We start from the raw sequence: 21,814 nt of genomic DNA on the forward strand, positions 1-21,814 counted from the left end.
TCTCCTGGAGACTCTGCCTTTCTTCATCCTAGCTTATGCACAAGTCCCCCCTAACCTCTTCCTGCCTAGCTACTGACCATTTAGCCCTTTATTAAACTAATGAGAGCAACAAATCTTTACAGTGTACAAAAAGATTATTCCACAATAGCCAGGACTTGCTGAGGTGTTTGCTGAGGGTGAATGAAATACAGAATAGGTAGCAGAGGAAGGTAAAGCCATGTGACTAGTTGCAGAAACAAAGTTTATAATTGACAGGACTGTTTCTGTCATGTTGAAGGAGCTGCGGGCTGGGTTCCTGCCACCCAGCTCCCGGCCGCCTGGCTAGCTTATGCCCCGAAATAACAACACACAAACTGTATTCTTTTAAACACTGCCTGGCCCATTATATCTAGCCTCTTCTAGGCTAATTCTCACGTATTAATTTAGCCCATTTCTAATAATCTGCATAGCACCACTAGGTGCGCTTACCGGGAAAGATTCAGCATGTCTGACCTGGCAGCTGGTTGCATCGCATCTGGCTCTGAGAGGAGCTGCCCTGCATCTGAGCTCACTTCCTCTTCCTTCCAGCATTCTGTTCTGTTTACTCCACCCACCTATGTTCTAACCTATGAGGGCCAAGCAGTTTCTTTATTTTTTAACCAATGACCTTCCTCCATCACTGTCATATTTTATTAAGCATTTGTTTATACAGATTTATCTGTGTTTTCTTTCCTTAACTTCTTTATAATGTGGTATAACATCAATTAAGAGAGTATCAGCGGTTATCATATTTAAGTTTGAGATTCTAAAAGAACATCCCTCAAGGGACAATGGCATCTAGTCTAAAGTTTATAATGTGTTGTGGTTGTACGAGGAATAGTTATATCATGTTAGGTATTATTATGATCTGGTTTAAACATATAATGCATTAGATGTATTATGACCTGGTTATTGTTTTCTTCTAGAAATTAAACATGACTTAGGGAGATGTGATTGACAAGAAGTGGACCACAGTGGCTATTCTTAGTTGTCAACTTGACTAGATCTGGAGTTAACTAAAATCCGAGTTGCTGGGCACATCTATGAGGAAATTTTCTTAATCATTTGAAGTGGGATACCTACTTTTAATCTGGATCTTTTGAGGTGGGAAGACCCACCTGTAACCTGGGCCACATCTTCCGGTGGCAGCCAATATAAAGGACATGGAAGAAGGAAGCTTGCTCCCTGTGTCTGCTTTACATTGGACCACAGACTGTAGGACATTCTAAATAAATCCATCTCTCTCTGTGTGTCTATCTATCTATCTTTCACCTATCTTGGTAGATATCTCTCTATGTAGATATCTGTCTATCATCTATGTATGCAAATATCTACACGATCTACATGGATATCTACATAGACAGACATCTACATAGATAGATGATAGATAGATAGATTCATTTTATAAGCTCTGTTTCTCTAAAAACCCTAATATGCCAGCATACCCAGCACTGGGGAAACTGAGGTATTGATGGCTCAGAGACTGAGCCCAGACTGAGATATTTAGCGAAAACATTATCTCAAAACAATACAAAACAAAAACCAAAATAGGCACCTGTAGATATAGCCCAGTTGGTAAAAAGTGCCTTGCAATCCTAAGGACCTGAGTTCAACCCTATCGTGTGACAGACATTTCCTGAGAAGACATAAACAAGTATCTACTCACTCTGGAAAGGGATCAACAACAGACTACAATGCAGATACTACCAAAGTCCAACTTGGTGAGCCAGTGAGTTTTAGTAGGGTTGCTTACAGGAATATGGGTAGGGACTTTCTCATAGGAGCAGAAATGACATCTCAAGAAGCCTATCTCAGCATGGGTGACGGCTCACAAAAGCTAGAAACCTGGAGCATAGTGTACACTCTGCAGCAGCTCAAAGGATGTGCCGGTCTTTCCAGGTAGGTGGCTCAGTGGGTTTGAGCCTCCCCCAGGCTGCTCGGTTGGTCTTAGAGTGCTGGACTCTCTACAAAGATAAGTCTACAAACTACAAAGATTGAAGTTTGGCTTGTCTGAGAATGACCCTAAGCAGTCCTTATTGCTTATATATACTTGGAGAGGGAGGGGCCTAGTGAATCTGGTCAGTTTCGGGACTTTCTGAAGCTATTTTGAGTTGTCTACTTCCTGTTTTAAGAAGCTTCTCTGTAGGATAGAATGTTTTACCTTCCCTTAGAACATCCCGCCTTAAAACAACCTTTTCCAACTCCCGTTTCATATCTTATGCTTTAAAGAGTTTTCCTCCAAGAAGGAAGACGTTAACTTGAGAGGAGACTGCTATACAACAAACCCTAGGACTCACATAAGAAGACTGAGTTTTGGTGGTGTGAACTTGTAACCACAATGCTGAGAAGGATGAAGGTGGGATGTTCACTCACCAACTGTGCTTGGCCTACTCAGCAAGCCAAGGCTGTTGAGAGGCTCTTGTCTTCAACCTGCAGGTGAAGTTGTTGGCACTTGGGGAAAAAGGCTACCCACAGTTGCCCTCTGGTCCCCACGTGCACACCTGTCCAAGAGCATACTAGCTGTTAAGATTCAGAAGGTAAGCACTCAGAAATTTCAAAAAGTTTCTACAACAAACAAGATTCACAATACCCCTCCTCAAGGTTATAGAAGCCCAACTGGCCACTGGCCACACCCACGCTGGGGGAGTGGTGGTATTTTTTGTGATGCAACTGCCTTTAACAGTCCTCGAAGTAACCCCCATAAATCTACTGGCTCATAGAATAGGCTTCGGTAAAATTGTTGGTTCTCTGATGTGAACAGATGTGTTTATATCTCCTCAGGAAGTCATATAATATCTTACATGTACGCACACGCGCGCGCACACACCGACATCCCCTCACACACACACCTATAGCAAAGTTCATTCATCAATCTGTACAGGAAAAAAAGAATAGGAAAATCTGATTTTATTAGGTCCTAAATAGATGCTTCATCAGTTTCTTTCCCTTTTGCTAACACAGGTGGCAAGCTGGGAACTTGGACGAGTTCAGGTAGGCCAAGACCAAGGCAGGCATAAGGAAAAGTAATACATGGAAACACACCAGTGACCGCACAGCTTCCCCAGGCAAAAAGATAATTCCTCCTCAGTCCCACGTTCCTTTTTACTTCAGTCTTTGGACCTTCTGATTACCGAGTCACTTGAAGAGATTTAGAAACCGTGATTTTACGAAAGGGGTGTGTGTCATTAAAATAACATTTGAATGAAAAAGGATTCATATCGCCATAGAGGATACCCAAGCTAATCCGAGGGAAGCCGAGAAGGTAGAGCCGGTGGGCGTTCAGAGGGGCGAGGGCACAGCAAGAGGGCCCCTGGGAACTTGGAAGAGGACGCGACAAACGAGGGAAAACGAGCCGAGAAGGACGGGGCAGCAGCGGGAGCGCCGACAGAGGCGCGGCCGGCCGGCCGGCCGGCGGGCACTGCGGAAACAAAGGTCGAACCTCGGGGACAGCAGCACCGGGGAAGAGCTAGGCCGCAGCGCGCGGGTCGGGGGCGCGCGGGGCCGCGAGAGGTTGGGCGGTGCCAAGGAGGGGCCAGCGGCCAGCCCGGGCGAGCGGAGTCCGCGGCGGGGGCGGGGCGGGGCGGGCCTGAGCGAGCGCGCGCGGGGGCGGGGCCGGAAGCGCAGTGGCCGCGACGCGGACGCCGGGAGCGGCCGAGCGGGGAGGCTGTGGCTGGCGGGCTGGCGGGCGCGGAGGCCGAGGCCGCGGCCCGGGCTCTCCGTGCCGCTGTGGAGGGCGCCCTGGCTCTAGGCGAACGGCAGCGTTAGTGGGAACGGGTCGCCCGGCACGATCGGCCGGCGAGGGGAAGCGGGACCGCCGCTCCAGGGTGCTGCGGCGAGAGAGACTTTCGGAGCCTGGACGTGCAGGAGCACACAGCGCAGACTGAGGAAATTGTCTCAGAAAAAGGCCGATCTGAGGCTGGGTCTGAGCACGGGACTGGGCTATGTGGAGGAACCTGAAGTTCGGAAGGGAAAAGAGCGTTTAAGATTTCCTGGGGTTTGGGCCAATGCTACCGTTTTGAAGGTAAAAAGCATTGCGCTTCAGGTGTTTTGTGGGTTTTTGGCTTTTTTTTTTATTTGTGTGTGTGTCTGCACAATTGGCTCATTTCAGAATTCAAAACCTTTAATATTAAAAAAAAATCGGTGTTTTGTTTTGATTTTTAAGAAATCCACCCATTTTGCTCCCCAGAGCTCCACTGGACTTTGTACATTCTGCTGTATGGTTTTATTTATTTTAACTGTACAAATCATCTGGAAGATTTTTTTTTCCTCGAGTGCCATTTCGGATTTGTTCAGCCTTTTTTGTTTGTTTGTTTGTCTTGTTTTGTTTTTCTTCCTTGGCATTTTAAGCATTTGGAAACGAGAGATTTTTCAACCTTTGGAGCTTAAGGTTCGCTTGTCAACAGAAGGACAGTTGGGAAAACTGGATTGAAAGGATGGTTTTTATCGGTCTGCAGTTAAGACTGATATTTTGAAGTCGCATTCTTTCTGTGGTTCGTTTTTTAGCCCATAGTGCTAACCTTAAAGAGATTTGTGGTTGACGTTTTGGTTTCTAAGAAGGTCATAGTTTTTCCTCTTTCATTTCTTTTTTTTTTTCTCCCCATTTTCTTCTTTCTTTTTCAAGACACGGGGAGGGGAGGGTGGAGGGTCAGGAAAGGAGAAGACCATGTTAAGTGGTGGAAGTGAAATGGCTCTGCAGTTACCAGGGTCCTGACAGCTGGAAGAAGGATTCAGTCTGCGACTTGGGAGGCCTTCCTCTCACCTTCCTTAAAAATTGCAAGGGATTCAGGCCTGTTCAAGACGCCCAAAGAAGCTCCAGGATTCCAGAACTGTGGAGACACGGAGAAACCATGAGCATACGATTGCCCCATAGTATAGACAGGTAAGTTTGCAAATAATTTGGGATTTTTTTCCGACACTTATTAAAAAGAGTGGGAAGGAGGTGTTGTGTTTGACTGAGCTGTGGGATATGTAAGGTAGGAGCTGTGGTCTCTGGGTACTGTTAGTGTACATATGTTTATAGCCCTTGTGTGTGTGTCCATGTCTAAAGCGTTCCACCTAGTTCTGTGCCATCTATAACCAAGAGTGACGCTAGAGGAGACAGGAAATGCTTTTGCCTTACACCAGGTGTAAGACTGACTCTTGTCCCCCTCAACTTGCCAGCCTAGGGATTCCAAGCTCGGACGAAGCCTGGTCATGGGGACCCACAGGTGAATGGGGACTAGCTTTAAATATTTGGGGAGTGGAGGTGGGGTGACTGGCAGGGTTGTGGGACTCCATCAGAATGGTGGGACGTGGTGGTAGGGTGTTTCCCACTTAAAATGAGGAAGATGCTCTTGGCCTGAAATGTTGGGACAGAAATATTCTACATCCATATAATCAGAATTTTCACCAGAGATTGCTAGAGCTCTAAAACGTTTAGGCAACGCTAGAATTTCACCCTCTTCAAGTTTAGAGTTTACACTGAGAACTACCAACAGGCTGGTGCTCGAGGTTTAATGTTCCAAGCTGTTCTTAATAAGCTTGACTCTGCAAAACAGGCCTTCCCTCTGCTTGAAGCCGGAAGGAGTTGTTTTGGCTCTTAGGCCCTTGAAATCAGCTGGAGGCACATGATGCCCCTTCCCCCATGAGCTTGATCTGCCTTCCCTGTTACTGGTAACACTGTAGCTGTTCTGTCCTTCCAGGGGATGGGACAACTTTGGTAGGTGGCTGCCTTGTACTTTCTTCCCCTTCTCCTCTTCAAGTCTTCTGCCTTAAAAGTCCTCCAAGGGATTGTGTTTTGTGGATATTCCATACTTCCTAAGTGAATAACAGTCAAATGAAAAAAACGGTATTTTCGAGGTGGGGAAGAAAATCTGTAAGTCAGCAGTTGCTGTCTCTGTGTCAGTTAACCTCTGGGTATACATGCTAATAGTAATTTCCTTTTGACTGTGGAATGCGGCCTAAAATGCATAATAATCTCCCCAAACACTACTGTTATGTTGTCTCAGGGTCCCAGTTAGATCTACTTAGCAGTCCTTCTGCAGAGAAGCTGCCTTGCAGCAGGGAAGAGGAGGCAGCCACAAAGGCAGTGTGGCTGCTTGGCTGTCCCTCCCTTTCCACTGTGGAAAGGATAGCTGAAGCTGTCAGAGCTTGAGGCGAAGGGTGGTGGCATGGCTGCCCTTCTCATCTTTTTGCAGTTGGGGGATTAGTACTCCCAAATTAAGATTTGCGTGTCAAACGATTTCTATTAATTTAGGGATGTGAGCAGATGGAAACCAGGTTTTGAGGGGTGAAGGGCAGTCGGCTTTTGGGTTAATGTGAGATATTCCTCTAGGAGCTTGCACAACTCTACAGATACAGGTCCCAGGGTCCTAAGTGCTTTCAATAGATACAGTGCTTCACAGATAAGTGCTTTCATTAGAACATTTCTTCACTGAATCTTATAATGTTTCTCTGAGGTAGACAAATCAGAAGTACATTTTGTAGATGAGGAGACTGTGGATTCCTGGTTTGTCCAGTGCCATTTAGTATTGTCTGAGCAGTGTCAGGATCTAGTCCCAAATCTCAGTCTTCTGATTCTGAATCCCAGATTCTTTTCATTGCCTCATCCTGTCTACAGAGGTTTAGAGACTCATCATCTAGAATGAGTAAGGCACCATTTTGCGCTCTCTCTCTCTCTCTCTCTCTCTGGTATTTGGGTTAGGTGCTTGTCAAGTTTTCCCCTGTACTTTGTACCTATAATCTCTGAGGTTAAAACACTGTGTTCTTCGATGGGAAGAACTTATTTTGCAGGCAAGGCCTTCCTTGCCTTTACCCTGCCTGCTTCTCTGCCCCAGTAACAGGGTCAGTCCTGGGACTGAGATTCCCTCCTGGGTTCCTCTAGCTGCCTTAGCTATAGAGTAACATTGTTGAACTTATGAACCTCCTAGGCTCTTTACCTTATAAATGTAAATAATTCACAATCTTTTCTTTATGTTACTCAAGCTAGCTTTCCAACATGCTATGTATCTGGGATTCACAATCCTGTTTCCACCTCCCAAGCGATAATTTAGTCTTATGCTGTGCTGGAGGGATGGATTACAAAGAGCCATTGCAAATTATTGTTTGCAGTATTCTCGTCTATTCTATCAATTTATTATGTGAGATGGTATAAGTGTTTTAGATAATTATTCATTTTTTATTGAAAGCAGGCAATCTAATTGGGAAATAGACATGGTTGCATATGCTTATAACCATAACCACAGTACTTGGGAAGCTGACGCAGGAAGGATACAAGATTGAAGCCACTGGGGCTACATAGTGAATTTGAGGCCAGCCTGCCTCAAAAACATAACAATCCCCAAACCCACATAGAATTGCCACTAGTCTGAGCTCTGAAAGCTGAGGCTATGTTGGTTTCCCTGTTTTTGTCCTGTCCACTAAGTTCAGTGCCTGGTGTGTAGTTGCTGCTCCATAAATACACAACAAATGCGTGTTCGGATAAGTGAACATGCCAGTAAGTGTGAGTTCATCTGCTGCGTGTTGTTTCCATGACTTCATCACATAGTTAACCTAGGGTAAATTAGAGAACATTTCCTTGGTAATATGTGTTTTCTAGAGGTAAAGGGACAGGACCCTCTATTTAGAGACAGTGTGGCTTCAATAAAGAAAACCGGGCTTCCCACTTGGCAGCTTTTTCACCAGTTTTCTCCTGTTGGTCCACAGAAGGCATGACATGTTCTTAGTTGATTTCTCTCTTAGTGATCATCAAGGGCAGGGAAAATTGGGGCTGCCCTGTCCTTTGCAGCTTTTGTTCATGGCATCTTTTTGACCCCTTATCTGAATTTCAGTATTTCTGAAGGTGTGTTTGTATTGCAAGTAGAGAGCATGTCTGATTCCTTGGGGTAAATGTTTTTTGGGGGGGCTGGGTAGGTTAGGAGTTTGCTTCCACGGAACAGCTTTTCTCTGCACAAAGAAGACGAAACCAGAAAAGTATAGTTATGCCAGGAATTCTTGGTCTTCTCCATTTCCTCCTGGTTAAAGCAGAAGTGCCATGCTAATGTCATCGCAAGGTCACACGGCTATGATTGTGCCATTTGAAAATTTCTTATTGTATCTTTCTCACAGGGCTGTTGAAAGACACAAATCAAATGAGATAAAATTTTCCAAATTGCCTTCTAAATTGTGAGACTATATAAACTAGAGGGTAAACTCGTTTAGTGTCATCCACTACTTCATGAATTAAATAATCCAAGACAAATTAAAACGGGTGTGGTGGAGCACACCTTTCGTCCCAGCACTTGGGAGGGCGAGGCAAGTCGATCTCTGTGAGTTCAAAGCAAATGTGGTCTAAAGATCGAGTCTGAGGCCAGCCAGGGCTACACATTGAGACCCTGTCTCAAAACAGTGATAACAATAATCTTAAAACTTAAGGAGTGTCCGAAAGTTTTATTATTTGAGAAGTTTAAGAAGAACGAAATCAGGTTTTTTGTTGCAGAAATGTACAAGGTGAGGAGAATAGAAAGTAATACCGGGTAGGAGTATGGCTTAGTTGGTAGTATGCTTGCTAGGATGCAGGAAGAACTGGGTCCAGTCACCAGTACTGCATGCCTACAAGTGGAGGCAGGAGGATCAAAAATCCAAGGTCGTTCTTGGCTTCATAGGGAATTTGAGGCCAGCCTGAATCACATACAGACTCTGTCTCAGAAAGAAAGAAGCAGTACTGATAGCGGGTGTAGTGGCCCACTTTCTAATCTCAGCACTGGGAACTGAAACAGGAAGATCATGAATTCAAGGTCAGCCTGAACTACGTATAAATTTAAGACCAGCCCACTGAAGCCTTGTCTCAAAAGACTGAAAAGAAATAGTTTTCCAGTTGTCACAGGAGTGTGTTTGTGTTCGTATGTATGTGTGTGTGTACATGTACGTGGTTGTGTGCACACGTGTGTGGAGCCACATTCCATCTTATTTGTTAAGACAAGTTCTCTCACTGAACCTGAAGCTTGTTAATTTAATAAGGTGAGGCTGGCTGACCAGTGAGCTCCAGGAATCCAAGCTCAGGTCCTCATGCCTACAGGGCTAACACTTCTCCTGCTGTTTCCCCAGCTCCTCCTAGGCATTCTGATGAATGCAGGAGACTTCTGTGCCCAATTAGACGCTACTTTGTGTGATACAGTTAGTTTGTTGTAGCTTTTGTTTTTTAACTTTTTTTTTTTTTTTTTTTTTTTTTTTTTTGCGTTCTAGGCGAGTGCTCTACCACTAAGTTTCACTAGCAACCCCAAGGAATATTTATTGATGATCCCAGGTCATTGTAGAAGAATCTTCCAAAAGAAATGCATACCCTTAAACTGTTAGTGTCAGGGACCTCATCACCTGAGATTCTTGTCCTTGTCAAACTCTGGAACCAAAATCCCCAGATAGTTAACTTAGTTTGTAAACTTAGTGAGTATTTAAAAGACCTCCTCCCAGCACAGCAATAATGATCCAGAGCAACAAAGAGATGAGTGCCCTGAGTTGCTACGTCTTTTCCACAACATACTCTTGCTTCCATCTAGAGTATGAGATGGGAGCTGACAGTGGATTTGCAGATGAAACATTTGGTGAATAATCAGCATTATGAGCCAGCAGCAGGCTAAGCTTCATTTTGATACTCAAAAATGTTCTAATAGAGCAAGCTAATACTTTTTTCCTGGTCAAAGTACTGTGCAGCAGAGAAACAGCCCTCCAGTTCAGGAGCATAAACAAAAAGTAACGATGATTGCATCCATCAGAAACCAGAAATGAATCCTGCCCTAAGTGGACACATAGATAAGGGTTCTAGACACCTACAGCCTCTCTGGGACAGGGTGGGAACTGGAGTCTGTCCCTGAAATTCTGTACTGAGTCTGTGTCTGTTTCATGTTATCATAGTGGCATTGCTATTAAGCATATATTTTATGAGGGGTGGTGGTGCACATCTTTAATCCCAGCATTCAGAAAGCAGAGGCAGGTGGATCTCTGAGTTCAAGGCCAGCCTTGTCTACATAAAGGGGGGGGGGTGAATGAAAAATTTAAGTTAGAAATTAAAATAAATATCCATTGAATAAAAAAGGGAAAAAATGGAAGACACACAGCACCCAGGGATAAGTTTCTAAGCCATATGATAAATCTTCTAATTGAATCTTAAAAATAATATACTAGTTAAAAAAAAAAATATATATATATATATATATATATATATATATATATATATATATATGTTGTTTTTCTAGACAGGGCTTCTCTATGTAGCCCTGGCTGTCCTGGAACTCACTTCGTAGACCAGGCTGACCTTGAACTCACAGAGATCCACCTGCCTCTGCCTCCAGAGTGCTAAGATTAAAGGCAGGTGACATGGCTGCCTGGCTGATAATGGCCCCTTTTTAAAATTTATTTTTATCTTATGTTTGTGTGTTTTTTCTGCATGTATATCTGTACCATGTGTGTGTGATGCCCTTGGAGGCCAGAAGAGGGTCTTGAGTCCTCTGGAACTAGAGTGACAGGTGGTTGTGAGCCATGATGTGGATGATGGGAATGGAACTCTGGTCCTCTGCTGATACTTCTAACCATTGAGCCATCTCTCCAGCCCCTTCCTTTTCTTAATCACTGTGTTGGGAGAAACCCAAGCTTAGACCTGTAAATGCCTTCCATGGCCACTCACTCACCCCATTGATCAAACAGGATGAAAGAAGTTGCTGATTCTAGTTTCAAGAAATTAAAGACGATGGATTTTGTCTTTTAAATTAATCACAGTGGATTTTGTAGGGAAAATGCCACTTCTTAAGTTAATAGAATGGATGCTGGAGTTAGCTTTGTTCCTAACTATGTGGAAAAATCCTTATCTGCTCTGGATCTTTATTTTCTTTTTTTTCTCTCTCTCTCTTTTATTTTTATTGAAAAAAAAAATTCCCGCTTCCTCCCCGTCTCCCATTTCCCTCCCGCCCCTCTCCCCCTTCCCCCCACACCTCTTCTTCTCCCTCTGCAGTCCCAAGAGCAGTCAGGGTTCCCTGCCCTGTGGAAAGTCCAAGGTCCTCCCCCCTCCATCCAGGTCTAGGAAGGTGAACATCCAAACTGTCTAGGCTCCCACAAAGCCAGAACATGAAGTAGGATCAAAACCCCATGCCATTCTCCTTGGCCTCTCGTCAGCTCTCATTGTTCGCCATGTTCAGAGAGTCCGGTTTTATCCCATGCTTTTTCAGTCACAGTCCAGCTGGCCTTGGTGAGCTCCCAATAGATCGGCCCCACTGTCTCAGTGGGTGGGTGCACACCTCGTGGTCCTGACTTCCTTGTTCATGTTCTCCCTCCTTCTGCTCCTCATTAGGACCTTGGGAGCTCAGTCCGGTGCTTCAGTGTGGGTCACTGTCTCTATCTCCATCCATCGCTAAATGAAGGTTCTATTGTGATATGCAAGATATTCATCAGTATGGTTATAGGATAGGTTCATTTCAGGTTCCCTATCCTCAGGTGCCCCAAGGAACTAACTGGGAACATTGCCCTGGGCACCTGGTAGCCATTCCAAGTTCAAGTCTCTTGCCAACCCTTAGGTGGCTCCCTTAACTAAGAAATGAGTTTCCCTGCTCCCCTATCCAATCTTCCTTTATCCCCAATCACCCCGATTCCCCCAGTTCCCCTCATCCTCTCCTTCAAATGAGTCCATTGGGCTAGTCGGCCTCAAAGATTTGATCCTTGAAGTTGCTATGTTCTTAGAGCCTGTGGAAGTGATGCCCTGTGTTCAGTGAGCCAAGACTTTTTTGTTTAGGAATCATTATCTTGTCTCCCTGAAAAGTCATGAATAAAGGGGGGGAGAGGGGGACAGAATGCCGATGAAAAGGGAAAGGACAATAGAAATACGGGGCTGTGGGAATGGGAAGAGGAACTGTGGTCCCTGATAGAATTGGAGAAAGTAGGTTTAGAAGACGCCCAGGTTAATTGGATTTGAAGGGAGAAAATCACAAGAGTGAAAAGAATGACACTGATAAAGATGGCAGGGACGGGATGGACTGGAAAGCTGACAACCATCCATAATTTCAATTCCAAGAGATCTAACTTCTGAGGGCACTAGGCGTGTACGTGGTGTACAAACATGCTTTCAAGTAAAATACTTATATACATAAAATAAATTTATCTAAAAGAAAACTTTGATGGACAAGAGACGAATAGTTAAATTTTTTAGGTGGAAAGGAGAAGGCATTTTGGGCAAAGGGAACATGAATAAAGCTTCTGGAATGGGTGTGGACTGAAAATGGTATGCTTGAGGGTCTCTGGACCAGAGAAAAATTAAATTGATAATGTGTACAAGGTGGTGAGTAGTTCAGACTTTATGGAGGAGTCTGTTGAGTTTTATTATAGAGTGACTTTTAAAACAGTATTTAAAGTTGGTTTGATGGTAAGGTGCTTGCCATCAAGATGAACAACAACCTGAGCCCAATCCCTGGAACCCACATGGTGGAAAGAACCAATTCCTGAAAGTTGTTTTCTGGCCCTCACATGTGTGCTATGGCAATCATGAGTGCACATACACAATTAATTGTAATACAAGTCTTTAAAAAGTGATGGGTAAAGAGCAAATCCTGATGTTGATATTTAAATTAGAAGAGTTTAAATTTGGGAGACTAGAAGTTTTTAATGCAATCTTTTCAAAAAGTGAGTTTCTTCTGTGTCCAAATGGGTGGTGACAGTGAGAATACAGAGGCCGGGTGCAGATGGCATTGGAGGCAGAATCAGTGAGGTCTGTTAGGGCTGGATCTGATGTTCCTGACTGTGAGACTCGTTGACTAGGAAAGGGACAGTGCTTTTGATGGCATAGGGGCTTCATTAAAAGTTACTGCTCATCAATGCTCACTGAGCTCAGAGGACTGAACACATTTATCTTGCTAAGGTTCTTGGGTTAGGCCATTTCTAACAAATAGTTTTTGAGTCCTTCATTGCGGTTTCTTAGGGAGATGGGAAAAGGACAATTGGTTCTAGGGTAAACTATTAGAAAACTGGGTCATGCTTTGAGAAGATTAGCATATATTTAAGGTCCTAATTAATCATTTATATTGTTTCTAAATATCAGACCATATTCAAGGGTCTAGAAGTTATACTAGTAGACGGGTACAGAAAACAGAGACTTTAAGGTTGAAGGCTGCTGTATGAGCCCCACTCAGCCACTGACTAGCTATGATTAGGATTGTTTTTATAAAAGAATTTTGTGAATTCTATAGTGTGGTGTTAAGTGTTGTCAAAGAAATTGGTTGCCAAGGACCCACACTGCCCTAAATTAAACCTTTCTTGTCACTGGAGATCCATGCTTGGGCTGCCCATCCTATTCTGTTGAGTCTCAACTGAGAATTGACAGGCATGGCACTGGGAGCATAGTGAACAAAACCAGGTAGCTAGCTGGAGTGGTAGCACACACCCTTAAGCCCAGCACTCAGTAGGCAGAAGTAGGCGGGTCTTTGAGATTAGATGCCAGACTTGTCTGTACAGTGAGTTCCACGCCTCAAGAAAGGAAGGAAGATAAATTGCTTAGGTGTCTCAATCCAAGGCAAATTCTATCCTGCTTGAAACCTGCATTTTTCTTTTCTAGGCTTATCTATCTAGCTTAGAATTCATGCCTTCCTTCTTCAGTTCAGCCTACAGCTTGCTAATTGTGGTCGTATTGCCATTTCCTCCCGTCAGGTAGACCAACCTATTTGAGCCCACTGAATTCATTTTAACCCCTTTGTATCAAATATCTGTCTCCTCCAACCCTATTAGACTTCTATTTTTTATGGTTAATACCACAAAGCTGTACCATACATTTGTGTTGCTCCTTCTTCACATACGCATAGCAGTTTGATTCTGTTATTCTTTATTTGTGCAAAAGAATTGATATAAAAGGTCATTTTTAAATAAACTTTTAAAAACTTGCAAATAAAAGCATTACACACCAAAACTAACAAGATTCAATATCTACAACTTAATGAGCCTATATATAGTTAGAGTTAGCATTCAAAACAGAACCTGTGACACTTCACATTAAATTTTTGCACCTATCCACCATCAAAACAAAACCAAACCAACAACAGAATTAGAACTAGAAAAACACTTAGCTGTGTGCCCTCTTTCACAACTTGTGTTTATTATTTGCATTCCTCATCCCCTTATAGTCAGCTTTTCTTGTTCTCTTTTCTTCATGTTAAACTGTACTCACAGGTATATTTGTTTACATATATATCATTTTCTAGATTCCACATATAAGAAAGAAAATGTGATTTTTTTATTTTTGAGATTATGTGGCCTTATTTAATAGAATACATTGTAAGTCCATACATTTTCTTACAATTTTTTAACTTCATTTTTCCTCAGAGCTGGGTAGTATTCCATTTTATGTATATACACCAAATTTTCATTATCCATTTATCTGTTGATGAACAGCTAGATTGATTCTAATTCTTTGCTATAGTGAATAAAGCAGCAGTAAAATAAAATCGGAATTTACATAAAAGTTCACGCATAGCACCTAGCACATAGAAGACTTGGATTTTGAAAAAAAATGTGGTGCTGTCCTTTTCTTCACGTTTTTTGTTATTGCATCTTGTCCTACCATCAAGGTTCAAGAACAGTGTGTCTTTTTTGATTTTCTGGGTGACCTTTAGTTCCCAGTTCTTGTTCTCTTAGGTGTTCTTTGTACATAACAAATACTGTTTCTAAACTTGAACTGTAGCTTACTTTTGACATTGTTAATTTCCTAAGAAAATCCTCTAAACACTACTGTCAGAGGGGCTGGACAGATGGTTCAGCAGTTAAGAGCACTGACTTTTCTTCCAGAAGACCCAGCTTCAATTCTCAGCACCCAACAACTGCCTGAAACTACAATCCCAGAAGATCCAAAGACCTCTTCTGGCCTCTGTTGGCACCAGTCACGTAGGCATACATGCAGGCAAAACACCCATATGCACAAGCACTGCCACCAGGAACTGAGATCAAGAATTCTTGTTCATAGCCCAGCATACACCTTCAATTCCAGCACATAGGGAAGCAGAGGTAGGCAGATCTCTGTGAGTTCCAGGACAGCCAGAGCTACACAGAGAAACCCTGTCTCAGAAAACGAGGGAGGTAGGGAGGGAAGGAGAAGGAGAGGGAGAGAATTCTTGTTCACATTATATTTTAATATATCTTGGGTACTTGGTAGTTATTGTAGGAACAGACCAGTCTTGTTGGAGTTGTTCCCTTCAGCTTATCAGAGTTTTAGGGGATTCATTGGCACAGAGGTCTGAAGGCAGGCTCTACCTTGCTGCTGTCTGTGCTGCCTAACCAAGGCTGGCTCCATTCATTCCATAGAGCAGGGCACTTAGGAACTTCTTTCCAAGAGACTGCGGCTGCAGAGAAAGGCCACTGTTGTTCTGGGAGGTGGTGACTGGAGAGAGTGTAGTGAAGAGCTGTGTGAAAGGGACCTTGTATTAGGCAGGGACTGCAGACCTTCAAAGCCCCAGGGACAAAGGAGAACACCACTTAGGTTCCGTGTCTTCACAGGAACAGGGCTTAACTATTAGGAGGATTCATTCATGTCATCCCTCAGATAAGGTAGTATAACAAATCTTCACATGCCGTGGTGCCACACACATGGATTCGACATGAATAAGATGTGTACTAAACTGCCAAGGATTGATGGTTTTGTGGAGAGGAGACAGATGTGAGGTAGTACATAAACTTACTCCTCAAAGGACACCTTTAGGTTTATAGACTTCCTGGAGGAAGAGACTTCCAGATTGAGACACAAAGTGGTAGCCAGGAAAGAGAGAGGAAAAGAAAATCCAAGCAAAGAACATCTTCCCCTGGAAGAGTAATCTGAGCTCACTAGTGGATATCGTGGCCTTGGTGAGTGTTGCAGCGTAGTGGTGAGGCAGGAGCCACTTTACTATGGGTTAAAGTGAGAAGAGAGGGTAAGTAAATGGCAGCAGACAACCAAACCAATTCTCTTGCAATAATTCTGACAATAAGATTTGGTCTGTTTTTTTCAAGATAGGATTCTGTTCCCAGACCAGAGGCTGTTAATCTTCAGTGTACATCAGAATCAGAGCCTGTTTAAAATGTCCTGTTGGGCCCAGGTTCCCTAATTCTGGCTGAGCGAGTCCAGGGTGCAGTTCCAGTCTCCTGAGAATTTGCATTTTTAACAGCTCAGGTGATAGTGGTATCTGTTCCATGCTTTAAGAGCGTCACAGTGCCTAGTGACATCTGTGTGCTCTTAATTAGCCTTCATTTTGTGGGTGTGTAAGTGTGGTTTTCTTGAAGCAGGGTCTTACTGTGTTAGCAGCCTCCCGTGACATAAAACTCATTTTATAGCTTAGCCTGGCCTCAAACTCATAGTGATTTTCCAGTGCCAGGCTCCAGAGTGTGGCCACCACTGCAGTTAGCTCTTTCATTCTCACGGCAGTGCCTTTTTAATGATTATAGATTGTCTGTTTCAAGATTTATACAGCCGTGGCTCTGCTCTCTGCTGTGAATTTCTTCAGTGGATGTGAACACTGTGTTGTAGGTGGAGGCTACTTGTTCGTTGTCTGGCTACCCAGACTTGAGATAATAACACAGAAACAATATTAATTAAAGCACTGCTTGGTCTATTAGCTTAGGCATTGAAGTGGGAGCTGCGGGCTGTGTTCCTGCCGCCCCAGCTCCTGGTCGCCTGGCTAGCTTATGCCCCGAAATAACAACACACAAACTGTATTCTTTTAAACACTGCTTGGCCCATTATATCTAGCCTCTTCTCGGCTAACTCTCGCACCTGGACTAGCCCATTTCTAATAAAGTGTGTAGCACCCCAAGGTGCGCTTACCAGGAAGATTCTAGCCTACGTCCATCCTGGGTCTGAGCTTCATCGTGTCTGCCCTGGAGAGGAGAGCATGGCGTCTGTCTCTCAGAGGAGCTGCCCTGCATCTGAGCTCACTTCCTCTTCCTCCCAGCATTCTGTTCTGTTTACTCCACCCACCTATGTTCTAACCTATGAGGGCCAAGCAGTTTCTTTATTTTTTAACCAATGACCTTCCTCCATCAAGGCATATTCCTGGCTAACTCTTATATCTTAAATTAACCCATCTCTGCTAATCTGTGCATCACCACGAGGTTGTGGCCTATGGACAAGGTTCCAACAGGCTCCCGTGGGCGTCTTTCTCTTTCAGCGGCTACATGACTTCTCTCTGACTCTGCCTACTATCTCCTCCTCTATCTGCTTGCAATTCCTGCCTTGTCTATTCTGCACTGCAACAGGCCCAAAGCAGCTTCTTTATTAACCAGTGGCATTCACAGCATAGAGGGGAAGCCCACATCACTGTCTCCTTACATCTACCACACAGTTAGAATCCTGTAAGTACTGGTTAAATGGGTTAAACTGAACCACATACATCACCTTCATCTGTGAAACCTTCCTCAGGCCTTTTCCTAGGATTGTTTATAATTCCAAATTCTGCTTTAGCCCTGCAGAGGTAGCAAAAAAATAATTCTTAGAGAAATATCAAGCCAGACTGCCTAAATCAAGTATATGTAATTCGAATTTGGGATTAAATCAGAGAATTAATTCCCTGAAGTGATTTTCCAAACTGATTTCAGGTTCTGGATCATTCAATAAGAAGGACCTTTGGAATATCATTGATTTCTCTTAAAATGTTGGCACAAGTTTTCAGAATGTTGAGCTTCCTTCCCCCTGAGCATGCTTCCTGTTCTGTTGTTCTCTCCTTGTAGCAGCCCACACCACAGCCAGGCATCTCTGCTCAAGGCTTTGAGCCTGTTCTAGGGCCGTGGGCCCTTCTCTCGAAATGGCCCACAGACTACACAATCAGGTTGCCAGAGCACTTGACCTTTAGTGTCTCCTTGTGTCATGGGCAAACTCCCTCATAGTGGGTTGTTTCTCATTGTTTCTAGGTTCCCCAGACCAGTGGCTCTGAGTTAAAGATATAGGTCAAGACCAGGACGATGGGAGATACACAAGGCCTGGCAGTTCCTGGGTCAGGGGTTTTTCTAACACTCCAGACCTTAAGGTCATTTACTTAAGAAATTAGAAGTCAGAAATTCTAGCCTGTGTGCGATGCCTGCCCCCGCAGCCTAGTCTTAGGCTGAGAGCTGCTCCTCTGCTTTCCTGGAGACACTCTTAAACTAGACCTGGACTTTGGGCCTGGCACACTGATCAAGGGATAGGCAAGACATAGTGTATATAGTAAGTGTTATTAGGTAGTGTTCTAGTCTCTGAGGACACACTAGACATTCTGTGGAAGCAAGAGCTTCAACAAGCAACTAATGAATTAGTAGTTGTAATGCAAAGACCTGGATTCATACCCTATTAGGGGAAAGGCAGGAGGAAAGGTGTGACAGGACTAAAGGAAATGAGAGACAAAACTTGAATTTTTTGTTTGTTTGTTTTGTTTCTTTTGTAGGGTAGGACAATAATCATGAGGGAGAAAAGAATTCAAAAGAAGATGGAGGCTTTAAAGCCCAACACAGGTGTAATACTCTCAGACCCCTCTGTTTCCCTGTCAGTGTGCTGCTGGCAAACCCTGGGCACTGCAGATTCCAAGCCCCATTTTATTTTATGTTTTACGCTTATTTTTCTTGTGTGTGGAAAGAGGAGGAGCATGTGCCATGGAACAAGACTGGAGGTCAGAGGACCACTAGTGACGATCCGTTTTCTCCTTCTACCCTTTGGGTCCTGGGGATCAGACTCATGTCATCAGACTTGTTAGCAAGGACCTTCCCCTTCTGAGCCATCTCACCACCCATCAGTCCTGCCTTATAGATAGAGAAACAGGCTTAGGGAGCCTTAATGACTTGCCTAAGGTCCATGAGCCAAAAAGTGATGGAGTTGGGGATCTTTCCCCTTTTAATTCAGTGTTTATCAAGCCCTGGGAGGACTAGTATTGTGTGTTTTCCTACACTCTTGGCAAGGCTTAGGTGGCAAATAATTGCAAATCTTGTGAGGGAGCCAGACCTCAATGTTTTTGATCAGTGGTGAAGATGACCTCTAGGAATCAAGTCTCCTGAGTTGCTCCATATTTTCCAGCTAAAATTCCCTTGCCTTACAAGCTGAGGTTTGTATTTGCCATCCAGGAAGAAGGTGACTCTGCCTTTGTCTTTTGGTTGTTTAATGATGGGGAATGAGTAGTACCCTGGACCTGGGAATTTCAATGAGGTTGAAGAAAATAAAATCTCAGAATTGGCTTGGTACTCTACCACCAAGCAGGGTGACATCTTTAAGCTGCTTCAGGCTTATCTTCATGTGTAGTACATTTTAGTAACTAAGACTGTGCAGTAAGTAAATGACTGGTAAAATATGACTGTAGGTAGAGTTTTCCCATCCTGGGAGCTGCTTCCAGTTACTACACAGAGGCTTATATCAATTATAATTGCTTGACCAATAGCTCAGGCTTATTACTAACTAGCTCCTACATTTTAAGTTAACCCATATTCCTTATTTACCCTCTGCCACGTGGCAGTACCTTTATTAACATGGCACATTCATCTCCTGTTCCCTCTTGATCTGCTGGCTACTCCTCAGACCCCACCCTTCCTCATCCCAGCATGCTCAGTTTTGCTTTCCCTCCTAACTTCATTCTGTTCAACTGTTGGCCAGTCAGCTTGTTTACTAAGCCAATCATAGTGACATATCTTTGTAGCACAAATTCTAATTGATCTTAATAAATAAAACCCAGAGTGAGATAATAGGGGGGAATGCCGAAGGATCAGAGAAGCAGTGCAGCCAGTCACTAGAGAGACCTTTTACCTCTACTGACGTTCAGACCGAAGGGGTGATTCTGTCCTCAGACTGCATCCTCAGACTTCATCCTCTGACTGCAGGGGTAATTCTCAGACTTCAGGGGCAATCCTCAGATTGTGACCATCTCCACCAAACTTCAGACTGCAGTGAGCTCCAGTCTCCTCCTGCCTTATATTCCTCTTTGTGCCCAGCCATAATACTCCTGTCTCTACCTCCTTAGTGCTGGGATTAAAGGCGTGGGATCTGAAGTGCTGGGATCACCTTTGTGTGAGCTCTGTTTCTTTCTTAGACAGATTCAATCTTGTGTAGTCCAGGGTGGCCTTGAACTAACAGATCCCTCTGCCTTTGTACACATAGTGTACAGAAGAATATTCCACAGGATACATATATTCACACAGTGTACAGAAGGATATCCACAAAAATGGATGCATTTTAAAATATTTTTTTTTTACTTAATCTCTGGAAGTTTTGTAAGTGTATACAATGTATCTTGGTCTTATCCACCTCTAGTACCCCTTCCCATTTCCTCTGGACACCTCTTCCAATTTGTTTCCCTCCCAAATTTTTTATTTTTATTTTTTATAACTCACTGTGTCCAATTAATACTTAGGTAGAATGTTGACTGATTTTGGGCAGGCTCTGTGAGATTTTTTCGACAGCTTTAGTTTTGATTAACCAGCCACCCCTCCTTTCCCTCCTTTCTCCTCACTCCAATTCTCTTGTAAGCCTTTAATTTCCAATATTTCCCCCTCCTAGTTTTATGTCATGTGTGCTTCTGTCTCCTCACTCCTTGAGGCTTCCCCACTACACACCCCTAGGCCCTTTCTAGCTTCCTGACCTCTACTGACGCTCTAAATTAAACATATGAATCTAAACATTTGAAGCTAGGATCCACATATGAGAAAACATGTGGCAGTTGTCTTGCTAGGTCTGGGTTACCTGACTATAATGTTTTCTACTTCTATCCATTTTCCTGAAAAAAATCATAATTTTTTCTTTACAGCTGAATAAAATTCTACTGCATATATATAGTGCCTTTTCATTACCCGTCATCAGCTGGTGGACCTCTAGTCTGACTCCATTTTCTGTCTGTTGTAGTTAGAACAGTATGTGCGTGAGTGTGGAGTCCTTTGGATGTACACTAAGGAATGATAGAGCTAGGTTGTTGGTAGTTCTATTTTTAGCTTTTTGGAGGTATCTCCACACTGACTTCCATAGTGGTTATACCAGTTTACACTCCCACCGCCTGTGGTTTCCCTTTCTTCACATCCTTTACAGCATTTGTTATCATTTATTTCTTGATGCTGACCATTCCAACTGGATTTAAGATGAAATCTCAAAGTACTTTTAAATTGCATTTCCCTGATGGTTAACATGTTGGACACTTTTAGAAAAATGTTTATTAGCCATTTGAATGTCTTTGAGAACTTTCTTTTTTTAATTTTTTTTGAAGATTTATATGTACACAGTGTCTGTCTGCATGTATGTTTAGAGGCCAGAAGGAGGCACCAGATCTCATTATAGATGGTTGTGAGTCACAAAGTGGTTGCTGGGAATTGAACTCAGGACCTCTGAAAGAACAGTCAGTGTTCTTAACCGCTGAGCCATCTCTCCAGCCACTTTGAGAACTTTCTGTTCAATTCCATGACTTTTTTAAAAAAATATTTATTTATTTATTTATTTATTATGTATACAATATTATGTCTATGTGTATGTCTGCAGGCCAGAGGAGGGCACCAGACCCCATTACAGATGGTTGTGAGCCACCATGTGGTTGCTGGGAATTGAACTCAGGACCTTTGGAAGAGCAGGCAATGCTCTTAACCTCTGAGCCATCACTCCAGCCCCAACTTTTTATTTTTTCTTCTTCTTTTTTTTTTTTGTGTGTGTGTGTGTGTGGGGGGAATTGGGCTGTTGTTTTCTTGATGTTTAATTTTTTGATCTTTTTCATGTATTCTAGATACTAAACCTCTCAACAATTTTTTAGTTACTGACTTTATTGAGGTATAATTCACACACCATAAAATTTGCCATGTTACAACTTGCAGTTCAGTAGTTTTTAGTATATTCCAAATTGTTCGGCCATCACCAATG

At 43.3% G+C, this 21,814-nt stretch overlaps 1 protein-coding gene across 14 annotated transcripts in view; it reads left to right on the forward strand.

Moving 5' to 3' along the window:
* Positions 1–3,655: 3,655 nt before the first annotated feature.
* Positions 3,656–21,814, forward strand: part of Arhgef11 (Rho guanine nucleotide exchange factor 11) — a 145,547-nt gene continuing 127,388 nt past the window's right edge. For 12 of the 14 annotated variants that reach the window (XM_057793013.1, XM_057793019.1, XM_057793014.1 and 9 more), the window contains exon 1: positions 3,656–4,897. In XM_057793013.1, coding sequence (XP_057648996.1) covers positions 4,866–4,897 — 32 coding nt within the window. In that variant the 5' untranslated portion in view covers positions 3,656–4,865. Of the gene's footprint in view, positions 4,898–5,200; positions 5,226–21,814 lie in introns of those variants that run through there. The other 2 variants (XM_057793012.1, XM_057793018.1) reach the window with 2 other exon arrangements.

This window comes from Chionomys nivalis, chromosome 18 (genome assembly GCF_950005125.1).
Source record: "Chionomys nivalis chromosome 18, mChiNiv1.1, whole genome shotgun sequence".
In the NCBI taxonomy this organism is placed as follows: Eukaryota; Metazoa; Chordata; class Mammalia; order Rodentia; family Cricetidae; genus Chionomys; species Chionomys nivalis.